The sequence below is a fragment of the Ranitomeya imitator genome, chromosome 6 (genome assembly GCF_032444005.1).
Source record: "Ranitomeya imitator isolate aRanImi1 chromosome 6, aRanImi1.pri, whole genome shotgun sequence".
Taxonomy (NCBI): Eukaryota; Metazoa; Chordata; class Amphibia; order Anura; family Dendrobatidae; genus Ranitomeya; species Ranitomeya imitator.
In genome coordinates, this window is record NC_091287.1 from 54,343,636 (window position 1) to 54,360,192 (window position 16,557).

At 44.5% G+C, this 16,557-nt stretch overlaps 1 protein-coding gene across 1 annotated transcript in view; it reads left to right on the top strand.

The window, feature by feature from the left end:
• CCNY (cyclin Y) overlaps positions 1-16,557 on the top strand; it is a 162,122-nt gene that overhangs the window by 96,552 nt on the left and 49,013 nt on the right. Inside the window, exons 3-4 of the mRNA XM_069729689.1 lie at positions 5,908-5,942; positions 15,716-15,816. Of these exons, the coding sequence (XP_069585790.1) occupies positions 5,908-5,942; positions 15,716-15,816 (136 nt within the window). The remainder of the gene's footprint in view (positions 1-5,907; positions 5,943-15,715; positions 15,817-16,557) is intronic.

Below are 16,557 nucleotides of genomic sequence, written 5' to 3' on the forward strand. Positions count from 1 at the left end.
GTCGCTCTGTCCGGCAGGATTCGTCGGCGTCCAGGAGGGACGCTTCACGTGCATCTGTCCAGCCTCCAAAATCGGTACCCTTGATTGTCGGTGGTGGTGAGTGATCTACGTGAATGTAACCCTTATGGTAACAGGGTCCATTTTTGTCTGTTTTGATCACTAGGGGTCCAGGAAAGCGGTTGGTAAAACAAAGAACCGAGAGTGTGCCCTTTGTAGAAACCCGCTTGCAGTTCAGTGGCAGAAGGATCTCTGTGCTGACTGCATTACGAAAACCATACAAGAAGAGACCCCTAATTTTGCCACTAGCCTAAAAGCCATAATACAGGCTGAAATAAAAGACTCCTTAAAATTGGCCCTTAGCGAACCAAGAAGGAGAAGCCGTAAGGCGTCCACAGACTCAGATGCCTCTCAGAGACAGGGGAGTCATAAAACATCCCGGTCTCCCTCTACCTCCTCGGCCTCTGTCCAGTCTTCAGATTCCTCCTCGGACAGTGATTCAGGAGGTCGTCCATGTTTCCCAACTGAGGACGTAGATAAACTGGTCAAAGCAGTTAGATCTGCAATGGGGCTTAAAGAGGAGAAGACACCTAGGTCACTAGAAGATGTCATGTTTGGTGGCCTAGAAGAGAAAAGGAAACGCACGTTTCCAGTTAATGCAAAAATAAAAGCATTAATTGACAAAGAGTGGAAAAAGCCCGAAAAAATGGGTTCCTTGCCCTCTTCATCCAAAAGGAGATATCCTTTTGAGGATAAAGACTCTGAGTCCTGGGAGAAAATCCCTAAGATTGACGGGGCAGTAGCCAAATGTTTAAAAAAATCATCCCTTCTGTTAGAGGACTCTGGTGTTCTCAAAGACCCGCTTGATAAAAAAGCAGATAGTTTCCTGAGACACATCTGGGAAGCCTCAGCGGGGGGCCTTAAGCCGGCGATTGCGGGAACATGTACGGCCCGTGCCCTAATGGTCTGGCTACATCAGGTAGAAGATCAACTGAAAAACAAAGTACCCAGAACTGACATCCTTGCAAGTATTTCTTTGCTACAAGGAGCAGCAGCTTTTTTGGCAGACTCTTCTGCGGATTCCGCAAGACTAACAGCTAGAGCCGCGGGTTTGTCCAACGCGGCAAGAAGAGCCCTCTGGCTCAAAGGTTGCCCGGGGGATTTGCCATCTAAACACAAACTGTGTTCTATCCCATGTGACGGCCAACTTCTCTTCGGTAAAAAACTTGAAGACATCCTGGAACATGCAGGAGATAAGAAGAAAGGTTTTCCCAACATCCCTAAAGATCCTAAAAAACCTTTTTTTCGGAGGAGAAGATATAATAGAGGTCGCCCCCCAGGGGAGAGGAAAAATTGGGACTTTAGAGATAAAAGAGGATCGGGCTATATGTTTAAAGGGCCCTCCACATCGGCAAAAAAATCCCCCCAATGACATTACGCCAGAAGTGGGAGGAAGACTCTCCCTCTTCTTTCCGGCCTGGGTAAATATCTCCCCCAGTATCTGGGTCACGAACATCATCAGAGACGGCCTAAAAATAAAATTCGTCTGTCCTCCCAGACGAAACTTCATAATAACTCCCCGACGGAAGTCTCAGCAGGAACAATCTGCCCTAGAAACCGAGATCTTGGGACTTGTCCACAAAAAGGTTCTTCAGGAGGTCCCGGTTCAGGAAGGAGAGGGGTTTTACTCCCCCCTCTTCTTGATCCAAAAACCGGATGGTTCTTGGAGAACTATTATAAATCTAAGAAAGCTCAACCAATCCATAGAGAACTACACTTTCAAGATGGAGTCTATAAACACGACCATAAAACTTCTCTTCCAGCACTGCTTCATGGCAGTAATAGACTTAAAGGAAGCTTACTACCATATACCAATACATCAGGAATATCGGAAATACTTGAGGGTAGCTCTCTATATTCAAAATCAGGTAAAGCATCTTCAATATACAGCTCTTCCATTCGGCCTGTCTACAGCCCCCAGAGTTTTCACCAAAGTGATGGTGGAAGTGATGTCATACCTCCGGTCCCGGGATGTAGTAATTGTCCCATATCTGGACGATTTCCTGGTAATAGGGAGGTCAGAGTCCCACTGCACTCATCAAATATCAGTGGTAACATCAACTCTAATGGAGCTGGGTTGGATAATAAACATCCCCAAATCCAGACTACTGCCAGTAAAAATACAGTCCTTCCTGGGGTTAATACTGGACTCCGAGCGTCAGCTCTGCCTCCTTCCACAAAACAAAGTGGACAAGATAATAAACCTGACCAGTACAGCAATATGTCAACCCGCAATGACTCTCAGAAAGGCGATGTCCCTTCTAGGCTCATTAACATCGTGTATACCGGCAGTAGAATGGGCACAATTCCACCTAAGACAACTACAGTGGGAAGTTCTCTCAGCTCAAAGACTGTTAAGAGGGCATTTAGAAGGAAATCTATGTCTCTCCCTGAGCGTAAGGGATTCCCTAGCTTGGTGGACTGTAGAACACCACCTGACAAAGGGGGTCCGGTGGAAAAATCCGGTCATAGACATCATCACGACCGACGCAAGCGGTACAGGTTGGGGAGCTCATCTGAGATCTCACTCTGTACAAGGTACCTGGTCCATAAGAGAAAAAAACTATGGATCAAACGAAAAAGAGCTATGGGCAGTGGAGAAAGCCCTAAGACATTTTCTCCCTTTACTCCAGGGTCGCCATACTCGAATCCTAACAGACAATCGAGCAGTGGTGGCATATGTCAATCATCAGGGGGGGACGAGGTCCAAAGGCCTCATGAATGCGTCAAAACTCCTCTTCCAACTGGCAGAACAACACCTGTTATCTCTGTCGGCACTACACATCAGGGGCATAGAAAACACTCAAGCAGACTTCCTGAGTCGCAGAGGCTTAAGACAGGGGGAATGGTCCTTAAACCCCCAGATATTTCAGCAAATAGTCCAAGCCTGGGGCTCACCAGAAATAGACTTGTTTGCCAATTCTCACAACAAAAAAGTCAGAAAATTCTGCTCCTTGAATCCAAGAGAACATCCCTTCGCAGTAGATGCCCTACTAATACCTTGGAAGTTTTTTCTGGCCTACGCATTCCCCCCGATAGTGATGATCCCAGCTGTGATCCGGAAGATCAGAGAGGATCAGGCGAGGATTATCCTCATAGCTCCATTTTGGCCAAGGAGACCATGGTTCTCCCTTCTAAGACAGATGTCGTTAACAGATCCATGGATTTTGCCAGAAATTCCGGACCTACTAACCCAGGGCCCAGTAACCCACTCTCAGGTGAAGGGCTTCCATCTGGCAGCCTGGAATTTGAGAGGGCATTACTAAGTCGCCATGGATTCTCACCAGGTTTAATCTCCACCCTGTTGAAAAGCAGAAAACCCATAAATTCTAGAATCTATGGTAGGACATGGAAAAAATTTCTTGACTTCCTGGGTGAACCATTGGGGGAGGTGGCTCCAGTGGGTCCTATCCTAGAATTTCTGCAAGCAGGATTACATCTTGGGTTAGCAACCAGCACCCTTAAAGTTCAGGTTTCAGCCTTGGGGGCCCTGTATAACTGTAATCTTGCCTCAAATAGATGGGTTTCACGATTCATAAAATCTTGCAGTAGATCTCGGCCGGTCGTTATCCCAAAAATCCCTCCTTGGGATCTAAATTTGGTCTTAGAAGCTCTAACTAAACACCCGTTCGAGCCCTTACAGGAGTTATCACCTAAATTACTTACCCTTAAAACAGTTCTTCTAGTAGCCCTAACATCGGCACGTAGGGTAAGTGATTTGCAAGCCCTGTCAATATCCCCTCCTTATACTCAGGTTTTTGATGACAGGATCGTTCTAAGACCGGACCCGGCTTATCTCCCCAAGGTGGTTCAAAAGTTCCATAGGAGTCAAGAGATTACCTTACCATCTTTCTGTAGTAATCCCAAAAATCCAGGGGAACAAAAGTTCCACATGCTAGATGTGAGAAGATCTATGTTACAGTACATATCTATGACTAGTCAGTGGAGGAAAGACCAAACCCTATTCATAGCCTTTCAGGGTAGCAAAAGAGGGTGTGGGGTAGCTAAAAGTACTATTGCTAGATGGATTAGGGAGGCCATTAGTTTATCCTACTCTGCGGGTGGCACTCCGGTTCCTGAAGGCATCAAGGCTCACTCTACCAGAGCCATGGCTACCTCCTGGGCGGAAAAGGCTGAGGTATCAATTGATCAAATTTGCAAGGCCGCTACCTGGTCCTCACCCTCGACTTTTTTCAAGCACTACCGGCTAGACCTTTCCTCCTCTGCTGACCTAACCTTTGGTAGAAGGGTACTCCAAGCGGTGGTCCCTCCCTAAGGTTTCATTCTACAAAAGTCTCTCAGGTGTGCCGTCATGGGGGAAGGGAAAACACCAGGGTTACTTACTGGTAACAGGTTTTTCCGGAACCCATGACGGCACCTGTATATTCCCCCCCTTTATCACCCTTTCGGTGTGCACTATTGTTTTGGGTGCTTTTTTAGTTAATATGATGTGGTGTTGGATTGCCATGTGTACTAACCAGGGGGGCCTCTCATGCTCTGAAAACCAACTGAAGCGAGGGAGAGGTACCGCCCTTTTATTTTCAGTAGGGTTTCCTGTCCTGGCTGGGCGGATCCCCTCTCTCAGGTGTGCCGTCATGGGTTCCGGAAAAACCTGTTACCAGTAAGTAACCCTGGTGTTTCCGGCGTATAAGACTACTTTTTAACCCCTAAAAATTGTCCCAAAAGTCGGGGGTCGTCTTATACGCCGGGTACGGCTGCAGGGAGACTCTCCTTCAGGCCCTGGGATCCATATTCATGTAAAAAGAATAAAAATAAAAAATATGGATATACTCACCCCTCCGCCCGCTCACGTGACCGCGACGTCATCGAAGGTCCTTCACTCACTGCATTCTTAGGAACGGAGACAGACGCTTGCAGCGCTGAGAGCCAGGGGCCGGCGGAGGGTGAGTATATCCATATTTTTTATTTTTATTCTTTATTTTTTACATGAATATGGATCCCAGGGCCTGAAGGAGAGTTTCCTCTCCTCCAGACCCTGGGAACCACACGCCACACGTATAAGAACCACACGTATAAGATGACAGGGCGTATAAGATGACCCCCGTCTTATATGGCGGGTATATCCCAAATTCCACATTTTATATGGAAAAGTTGGGGGTCGTCTTATACACCAGAAAATACGGTACTTATGCCGGCTAACAGATGTAAATCATTCAGCTGCAGCAAGAAAAACTAAATCTCCGAGCACAAAAAAATACTCTGAGGACCCCCGAGCGTGCACGAGAAATCTCGAGTAACGAGTATATTAGCTCGTTTGACCCCAAGAAACCATGGGAGGCTCATGTGTTTCCATTCTAAGGCTAGGGTCACATTGCGTTATGTGACCGTGTTTAACGGACTACGTTACACCGCGGCATAAGACGGTGTAACGTAGTCCGTTAACGCCGCCATTGCCTGTAATGGCGAACACACACATTGGGCGTGCGCTAGCGAAGTGCCGTCATTTGAGTGACGGACCTCGAGCGCTGCTTGATCGGGGATCTGCGCTAGCGGGATCGGCTAACGCGATCCCTTTTGCGATCGCTATGCGCTAGACGGACTGCCCTAATGCAATGTGAACCTAGCCTTAGGCACTTTTGAGAAAACTTCAATCATAGATCTATCCAAATGATAGACCTGGTGATGGAGACCAGACAGATCCCATCATAGTCAGTATGGTCCTTCCCTTGTGCTTGGTCCAGCATTACCAGTAATTTGATTTTTGCGCTTGTGATGGAGCAGAACAGCGGAATTAATAAATGCAGGAGTAGACCTAGGATATGTGTAATATATATAATATTCTACCGTTTACTTCTAATTAACAAGATTTTCTCATTTTTGTTTTTGCAGTGAGAGAAAAGCGAAAGAGCCTTTACATAAACCATGTGAGTAAAAAAAAATATATCCCAAAAACACACATACACACTTCAGAGCATACAAGTGGATTCCTGTCCATTAATTCTTTCCAAAAGCTTAATGGGTTGTCAACATTAAATTACTTTTTTTTTTTATATACTTAAATTCATGTTTTTAGGGCTAACAATAATTTTTACAATAGGGTTTCATAAAAAATGTGGCACAGTTTGGCTTTTACAAGCTTTTTGTGTCCCTGCACTTTTTCAACTTTAATGTGGTCTGTAGTCATAAATCAATTGAGAAGAGAGAAAAAGAAAGTTAATAACTCTTAAGGGTATGTGCACATGACTGTCTTGAAAAGTCTCTAAAAAAAAAACCTTGAAAGCAACTTGAAGAAAACGCTAAGCCTTGACCACACCACCCCTAAAATAATAAATTAACCTGTTGTGTACATGTTCAGACTTAAAGGGAACCTGTCAGCAGGATTTTGCTGAGTAAACTACAGGCATTATCAGGTTGCCGCTCTTACACTGATTAATATGATACCTGGGGTGAAGAAATCCGTATTGTGGTTCTTGTGTAATCAGTGTTAGAAGTTTTCAGTTAATCATATACTCGTGCTCTGGGGCAGGACTGTAGGCAGAGTCTTATCTTCCTGCTCTGAGCCAGAGAAACCAAGGAAAGACCAAGACTAGACCTGCCCACGGGCCTCCCCACGAAGCACAAACCTGTTTGTGCTTCGGGCGGCCTGTGGGCAGGTCTTTCCTTGGTCTTTCCTTGATTTCTCTGGCTTAGAGCAGGAAGATAAGACTCTGCAGTCCGGACCCTGGAGCACGGGCATGTCATTAACTGATAACTTTTAACACTGGTTACACAAGAACCACAAGACAGATTTATTCGCCCCAAGTATCATTTTAATCCGTACAACAATGCTAACCTAACAATGTCTTTAGTTTTAATTACCAAAATCCTGATGACAGGTTCACTTTAAGTCTGATCATTGTACACAGCAAATTCACTTTGTCTCTTCATTCAACAGCTTCAAGGTTCGAAAGCCGTGAAGCGGCTAAAAAAAAAAAAGCGATCTGTTCATTCTTCTGGCGGCTTCAGCTTGGAAGCTGTCACTTTGATATTTCTTTATTTTACGCACTTATATTGCACCATCATGTTCTACGGCGCTTTACAGACATCATCGCTGTCCCCATTGGAGCTCGCAGTATAAATTCCCTATCAGTATGTATTTGGAGTGTGGGAGGAAACCGGAGAACCTGGAGGAAACCCACACAAACATGGGAAGAACATTAAGCGTTAACCACTATTCACCCCTATATGAAATTAAAGACACAGTGTGCTAATATCCTAAGACTGTTGGAAGGAACTCCTGTTGAGGTATAGTCTGGAAGCCAAGGGTTGACATACCATTGATGCCATCTATGAAGCTTTACAGGGGTCCAAGACGTAAAGGGCAAAGTTCTACCATCAAAGCAGGGTGGTATTGTGTACTATGATGACCTATTGGACTGCAAGGGGTCCATATATTGTCCTTGCACAGGGGTCTTCTTCTGTCTGTGTGCACCCCTTTATTATTTAGTTCTGTTGGATATGAGGACGCTGAATTACATGTCAGATTGGCTTTTTTTAAATCCTTTTATCAAAGTTTTACCTAACCTCCACCCAATTATCCTGATTTGACAGCTCCTCAGTGTCCCTCCTCCCTGCTGCTGCTGAGATCTCCCTCTGCTCAGTACAAGTAGCAGCTGTCGGTCAGGCTCTGTGGGTGGGGACGGAATACACTTGGTCTCACTCTTTAACTGGACTCCTAAAATGTTTATCATAATATCTGGGTAATGCACTCATTCCGACATGGATTTTCAGAGTAAGTACAGCAGCCTCACCAGGTCCACAAAATCTACATAATATTTTATGGACCTTGTATTGTGAAATCTGGTGACAAAATCCACTTTCAATAAACTACTGGCATGACAGAAGTTTATAGAAGTTGGAGCAAGGGTGCCAGGGTGGTAATACCGTCAGTGGCCCAGGTGAGGCTGAAGTGAACATTGCGCATCTTTTGGATCCTTACTACTTTAAATTTAGTGACACCCAGAGTAAATATATAAATTTGGTACAATACATCTAATATTGAGCCAACTTCTTTAAAGGGATATTCTCTGTAAATGAAGTTCTAAATCTAGACATCCAAACTCATGGCCGCCCACTGATCCCAAACAAGAAGGGGCTGCAGCCTGTAGTTTTTGTACAACTATTCACGATCACTGGTAGGGGAACTGCACGATAATCCTAGGAGACTGATTTAAAGGGAATGTGCCGTGATTTTTAATTTTTGTATTAATAACTATTGATTATATAATTTAATACAAAATTAAATGAATTACTTTAATAAATAAAAAAAATTATTATATTTTACTTTAGCCACTGGAGGCTGCCATTTTCCACCTCCCTGACGGTGACACTACAGGATGTATCTATGCTCCGCTCCTACACATCTATGTCCGCTCCTGCTGCTCATAGTGATTAATTCCTTCTTAGAGCCCCATGTGAACATTTTTCTGCACCATTTAGCACTAATTGAAGGGAATGGAGCTCGTGCTCGATGAGCGGCGGTGGCGAAGCTCGTGTGTACCTACAGCCATACACAGATCTGACAACCCATAAATAATGTTGTGTTTTTTTTTCAGCTGACCAGACAACGTTTTATACTTCTACATTAAGATTTGACCCCACATTGTATGTTAATTTCCTGTTTCTGGCAACTTTATTTTATAATTTATTTATTTTTGCATACTTAAAGGGATTGTTCAGATTTGTGACGAAAGTCACTCTATCATCACAAACCGGGATGATCCCTTTAAATGCATGTATTGTGGGCACGCTCTGTAATCTGTGCAGAGGTAATTGTGCAGGGAGGGGGAGGAAGTGAGCTGTGACATGACCTATTATAAATGGTTGGTCCTGTGTTATCTATAGATAGAAATTATGATTCATTGTTATCCTGTCTGTGATGATAATGAGATGACTGCTGAGAAGTGATCACTACAGAGCAGGAAGTCTCAGGTTAATAGGAGGCTCATTGGCTAGAATAAAAATTGCAAGATTTCAATGTGTTTTTTTTTTTAATCAAATAAAAGCTTTGTGTGTGTATATATATATATATATATATATATATATATATATATATATATATATATATATATATATATATATATAATTTAAGATATTCGCATTTATATAAAAAAAAGCGTATAAGATAAAAAAAAAATATTGTGTTGTCAGAAATTGACCTATTTCAAAACGGCACAGAACACGTTACAGCGGCGTTCAGGTGTCGGGAGGAGTATCCCTCTCCAGATCCCTTCCACAGCACAAACTGAAGTCATCCCAATCAATACGTTCAGCCTTTCCCAGGAAAGTGAATGAACGGCTGCCACTTAGATTAAATGAAGGTCAAACGCAGAGGGCACTTGTTCCATTTCCGAAAGTACCGAGATGAACGACTGCAAGAATTCTTATTAACCCCTGCTGTCTGTGCTAAAAATATACGGCTTTCCTGGTAATGTCAGATAGTTAAAAAAAAAAACCCCAGAAATCTCTTCCTTGACTTTTAACATTCAGAAATTACATCGGGTACGACCTTCAGACAAATCATAAAAAAAATATTCAAGTCCCGTTAAACGCCGCTATTTATTTTACATATGATCTTAAAGGAGTTGTTCAAAATTAGTTAAAAGGAAAGATTCTGCTCCCCCCTCCCTCTCCCTTGTGGCACTCGCTCTTATCTGTGGGACGTCTCTGATGAAAGCCTATTCGCTTGAGGAGTTGCTTCTGGGGGGGAAATCAGACCCTCAAATTAGCCCTAATTGTAGTCCAAATTTAATATTCAATTATGACTGCATGTGGCCCAAATACAAATATCCTCACACTTTTTAATTTAGGTGAAAAAAGGCCTAAATATACAGTGCCTACAAGTAGTATTCAACCCCCTGCAGATTTAGCAGGTTTACACATTTGGAACTTGGCATTGTGACATTTTGACTGTAGATCAGCCTGGATGTGTGAAATGCACTGCAGCAAAAAAGAATGTTATTTCTTTGTTTATTTTTTTTTTTAAATTGGGAAAAGTTTTTTCAGAGGGTCATTTATTATTAAACCCCTCAACCCACCAGAATTCTGTTTAGGGGAACCAAAGTATTAAGAAGTAGTTCAGGCACAAAGAACAATGAGCTTCACATGTTTGGATTAATTATCTCTTTTTCCAGCCTTTTCTGACTATTTAGGACCCTCCCCAAACTTGTGAACAGCACTCAAACATGGTCAACATGGGAAAGACAAAGGAGCATTCCAAGGCCATCAGAGACAAGATCGTGGAGGGTCACAAGGCTGGCAAGGGGTACAAAACCCTTTCCAAGGAGTTGGGCCTACCTGTCTCCACTGTTGGGAGCATCATCCGGAAGTGGAAGGCTTATGGAACTACTGTTAGCCTTCCACGGCCTGGACAGCCTTTGAAAGTTTCCTCCCGTGCCAAGGCCAGGCTTGTCCGAAGAGTCAAGGCTAACCCAAGGACAACAAGGAAGGAGCTCCGGGAAGATCTCATGGCAGTGGGGACATTGGTTTCAGTCAATACCATAAGTAACGTACTCCACCGCAATGGTCTCCGTTCCAGACGAGCCCGTAAGGTACCTTTACTTTCAAAGCGTCATGTCAAGGCTCGTCTACAGTTTGCTCATGATCACTTGGAGGACTCTGAGACTGACTGGTTCAAGGTTCTCTGGTCTGATGAGACCAAAATCGAGATCTTTGGTGCCAACCACAAACGTGACGTTTGGAGACTGGATGGCACTGCATACGACCCCCAAGAATACCATCCCTACAGTCAAGCATGGTGGTGGCAGCATCATGCTGTGGGGCTGTTTCTCAGCCAAGGGGCCTGGCCATCTGGTCCGCATCCATGGCAAGATGGATAGCACAGCCTACCTGGAGATTTTGGCCAAGAACCTCCGCTCCTCCATCAAGGATCTTAAGATGGGTCGTCATTTCATCTTCCAACAAGACAACGACCCAAAGCATACAGCCAAGAAAACCAAGGCCTGGTTCAAGAGGCAAAAAATCAAGGTGTTGCAGTGGCCTAGTCAGTCTCCTGACCTTAACCCAATTGAAAACTTGTGGAAGGAGCTCAAGATTAAAGTCCACATGAGACACCCAAAGAACCTAGATAACTTGGAGAAGATCTGCATGGAGGAGTGGGCCAAGATAACTCCATAGACCTGTGCCGGCCTGATCAGGTCTTATAAAAGACGATTATTAGCTGTAATTGCAAACAAAGGTTATTCCACAAAATATTAAACCTAGGGGTTGAATAATAATTGACCCACACTTTTATGTTTAAAATTTATAAAAATTTAACTGAGCAACAAAACTTTTAGGTTTGTAAGATTTATGCATCTGTTAATAAATCCTGCTCTTGTTTGAAGTTTGAAGGCTCTAACTTATTTGCATCTTATTAAACCTGCTAAATCTGCAGGGGGTTGAATACTACTTTTAGGCACTGTAAATGGTCTGATTTAGGCTATGTGCACACGTTAAGGATTTTTAGTGTTTTCTTGGCCGTTTTCCACTGAAAAACGCTAAAAAAAAAACGCTTACATAAGCATCCCATAATTTTTAATGCATTCCGCATTTTTTGTGCACATGCATTTTGTTCCACTGCGGAATCGCATTCCGGAAAAAAAACGCACCATGCTCATTCTTTGTGCGGAATCGCGGGGATTCCGCACACATAGGAATGCATTGATCCGCTTACTTTCCGCATGCAGCTATGCCCTCCATGCGGGAAGTAAGCGGATCATGTGCGGTTCGTACCCAGGGTAGAGGAGAGGAGACTCTCCTCCAGGCCCTTTGAACCATATACCTGTAAAAACAAAGAATTAAATTAAAAAATTGTGATATTCTCACCTTCCCGCTCCTCGCGATGCTCCCGTTCCCAGTGATGCCTCGTGGCAATGACCTGTGAGGATGTAGCGGTCTCGCGTGATGCTACATCATCTGGGGTCATTGCCGCGAGGCATTACTGGGAACGGGAGCATCGCGAGGAGCGGGAAAGGCTGCGGGGGCCATCGGAAGGTGAGAATATCACGATTTTTTTTTTTTAACACTCGATCTTTTACTATTGATGCTGCATAGGCAGCATCAATAGTAAAACATTGTTCACACTTGTCAAACACTATGTCAATCAGTTTTCCAAGCGATGCTACAGATCGCTTGGAAAACGCTAGCATTCTGCAAAGCTAATTACGCTTGTAAAACGCTAGTGCTTAGCGGGAAAATGCATGCCAATTCCGCATGCGATATACCCGCGGCAGGGAGTTGAGGAATTGCCGCGGAAATTTCCGTTGCAATTCCGGACATGTGCACATAGCCTTAATGTTTTTTTTTCTTGTATTATAATATAATAATAATTATAATAATAAAAAAAATTCCATCTCGTCAATTTTCTTGACTATTCTTCTTTTCTAAAGCTGCCTAATCAATTCTAGTCTGTGCATTTTTTTTACACGTCTGGGTTGAGCATGGGACCAATGCAGCTAATAACAAGCCGCAGTGGTGACCAATTAAGATCCTGTGACACTAGTATATGGGAACTGTGTAGGATATTGAGGTTGTGGTGTTAAAGGGGTATTCCTATCCTAATATGTCGTAGGTGTAATAATTATAATATTAGCAAATACCTCTAATTAGAAATGTAGTATAGTTTTTCTGATTCGCTATGTCTTTCCTCATATGCAGGCATTGAATGGACCTCAGGTATCCATGGTTACGACCAGTAGCAACTAGCTGTCAGTATATCAGTGGTCGTAACCATGGAAAGCAAAGGTCCTGCAATGCCTGCACATAAGGAAAGAGACCTATCTAATCAGTAAAACTATACTACATTTCTAATTGGAGGTGTTTGCTAATATTATTAGTACTAGCTATTGAACCCGTTCTACGCCCGGGTGGCGAGCATTTATATTGGTATATGTTCCCCATCCTGTCATGTGCTGCACTCATCCTGCGTCCCCATCCTGTCATGTGCTGCTCCCATCCTGCGCCTCCATTCTGACATGTGCTGCACCCATCCTGCGCCCCCGTCCTGTCATGTGCTGCTGCCATCCTGCGCCCCCGTTCTGTCATGTGCTGCTGCCATCCTGCACCCCCATTCTGTCATGTGCTGCCCTATTCTGTCATATGCTGCTCCCATCCTGCACCCCCGTTCTGTCATGTGCTGCTTCCATCCTGCACCCCTGTTCTGTCATGTGCTGCTGCCATCCTGCACCCCCGTTCTGTCATGTGCTGCCCTTTTCTGTCATGTGCTGCTCCCATCCTGCGCCCCCGTTCTGTCATGTGCTGCTTCCATCCTGCACCCCTGTTCTGTCATGTGCTGCTGCCATCCTGCACCCCCGTTCTGTCATGTGCTGCCCTATTCTGTCATGTGCTGCTCCCATCCTGCGCCACCGTTCTTTAATTTGCTGCTCCCATCCATATGCCCCATACGCTGCTCCATAAAGGTTTATGGCCCCCATAAGATGCTCCATAGTATATGCCCCCGTACTTTGCTCCATAAAGGTTTATGGCCCCCATAAGATGCTCCATAGTGTATGCCCCGTACGCTGCTTCATAAAGGTTTTTGGGCCCCATAAGATGCTCCATGGTATATGTCCCCGTACACTGCTCCATTATGGTTGATGACCCCCATAAGATGCTCCATGGTATATGCCCCCGTACACTGCTCCATTATGGTTGATGGCCCCCATAAGATGCTCTATAGTGTATGCCCCGTACACTGCTCCATTATGGTTGATGGCCCCCATAAGATGCTCCATGGTATATGCCCCTGTACACTGCTCCATTATGGTTTATGACCCCCATAACATGCTCTATAGTGTATGCCCCGTATGCTGCTGCAATATATATAAAAAAAAATACCATACTCCCCTATCGTCGCTGGGCGCCGAGTGCTGGGGGGCCTGAGCAGGCGAGGACACCGGCGCGCTGTGGGGGTCAGGTGCCGGTATCGCCGCTAGCTCAGGCCCCCCAGCACTTGCTATATTCACCTGGCCCCGTTCCACCGCTGCGCGTCGCCATCTTCCGGCTCCTCTGGCTGTGACTGGTCAGTCAGAGGGCGGCGCACATTAAGCGTGTCATCGCGCCCTCTGAACTGAACGTCACAGGCCGAGGACCGGGGCACGGAGACGGAGCCGCACGCAGCGCTGGAATGGGGGACAGGTGAATATAGCCGATACTTACCCTCCTGGCGCGTCCCTGCTATCCGTTGGAGATCGCGGTGTGCGTTCAGTGTTTACGCGTACCGCGATCTCCTGGGAGCGTCACTCTGAGGGGCCCAGACTGCGCCAGCGCAGTCTATAAAGGCTTCGGACAGAGTGACGCTCCCAGCGTTATATTATAGATTACATCTACTACATATTGGGATATGACATTTGAGGTGGGAATACCCTTTTAACTAAATTGATTAGAGGTACAGCAGATAAGTCACTTTTGCTGGCCCTAACTTCGAGTACTTTAAACCATTGTGGCAAGTATGAAAAAAGTTTTTCTGGTATTTTGATCTGAAAAAAGGCTGTCCATTACAGGTAAAATTAATGTGCCCAGGGCAATGTAGAAAAAAAAGAGAAAAGAATATTCTCTTCACCAGGCCTTCACATTTGTTCCCCCATACTCTGTAGTGCAGGGGTGGGGAATCTTTTTTTTTCTGCCAAGGCCCATTTGGATATTTATACCATCCTTCAGGGGCCGCACAAACTCCACCCACAAAGTGCATCATGACTCTGGCACTGGTGTCAGGACGTAATCTTTCATTGCATGCCCTTCAGTGTTCAGTAGTGAACAATGTGTCTGTGCTAACAGAGCAAGAAGAAATTAATGAGCTGGTTGTAATCAATGTACACCTCCCTGCCCAAGAATGCGGTCCCTGAGAATCTGCCCAGGGGCCTGATAAAAGGTCATCAAGGGCCGTAAATGGCCCTGGGGCCTGATGTTCCCCACCCCTACTGTAGTGTCTCTTCCACTGGTCTTTTTATTATTATTATTATTATTATTATTATTATACATTTTTATAGCGCCATTTATTCCATGGCGCTTTACATGTGAATACGAGGCAAATATAGACAAATACATTAAACATGAGCAGATAACAGGCACACGGGTACATAAGGAGGGAGGACCCTGCCCGCGAGGGCTCACAGTCTGCAGGGGATGGGTGATGAGACACTAGGAGAGGGTAGGGCAGGTTGCGCGGCGGTTCAGTAACTTCAGGATCACTGCAGGCTGTAGGCTTGTCGGAAGAGGTGGGTCTTCAGGTTCTTTTGCCATAAGCATCAAGTGGGAGGGGGCATCATGTCACCTCTCCAGCCAATCCACAACTTCTAATTGTTTGCAGATGTCACATTTCATCTGAACAAGAATTGTTTATTTTTTTGTTTTTTTTATTACTCTACACACATTACCTTTTTATAGCGGTGTAGAACGTTGTTAAAATATTAGCAATAAGGTGGTGTCTTCTATAAGTTTGCCTTATACACGAGGACTATATACCCCCGGCCTCCACATTCCCATGTACTAATATAATAAGCTAAAGACAGAATAGTGAGACTCATTCGGTGGCTTCTTGTATAAATATATTGACACCGTGGGTATCTGCACTATAAATTTCTCTTATTATATAGCTTTCCACATGTTTATTGAGCTCCGATAATAACCTCTCTGGTCTGTTGTGTTCTTTTTTTTATAGCATCCACCAGGACAAGTGAGGAGAAAGTACAGCTCGTGCTCTACAATTTTCCTTGATGACAGCACAGTCAGCCAACCTAACCTCAAGTATACAATTAAATGGTCAGTGGTTACCATTTTATATGATACATATATTTTTTTATTTTTATCCACTGATCAGCCGCACACATTAACAACACCGGCCTAATATTGCATACGTTTTCTTCTGCCGCCAATTGCTCTTGCTCCATCGAGGCTTCGACCCTACAAGACCTCAGAAGGTGTCGTGTGGTGTCTTGTTTGAAAACGTTAGATCCTGCAAGCCCTGTAAGATGCAAGGTAATGATCGATCTGATTGAGATCTGTGGACTTTGGAGGCCGACTCTTCTTCACTCACTGTCAAATCCAATTGGAGTAATATATTAAAATATAACTTTTAATGTGTATACAGTATGTTAAAATATCCAACCACAAAACAAAAAGAAAATAAGCTCTCACGCGGCCAAATAATTAGTTAATACATACAGCAACTGATTTGCTGCTATAGTCTAAGGGAGGGAAGTGATAGAAAAATTTAATTCTGAATAAGCAATCTGTCATGATCCAGTCCAGGGTTTGTTTCTGATTATTCTCTCCCCGGGATGGTCATGCGGGGGTTAATCTTCCTTGCCTTGTTTTGGGATCTGTCTGGCTATTTCAGTGCGCTGTTACCTGCAAGCAGTGTCAGTTATAGTTCTTGTCTCTGGCTTGAGCAGCTGACTCCGTTATACCCTGATTTATCCTCTGCCCGTTTACTTAGGTCCCCTGTGACTTCGCTCGTTGTTGAACTCGCTCTCCGTATTGTGAGCCCTTGGTATTTGCTTC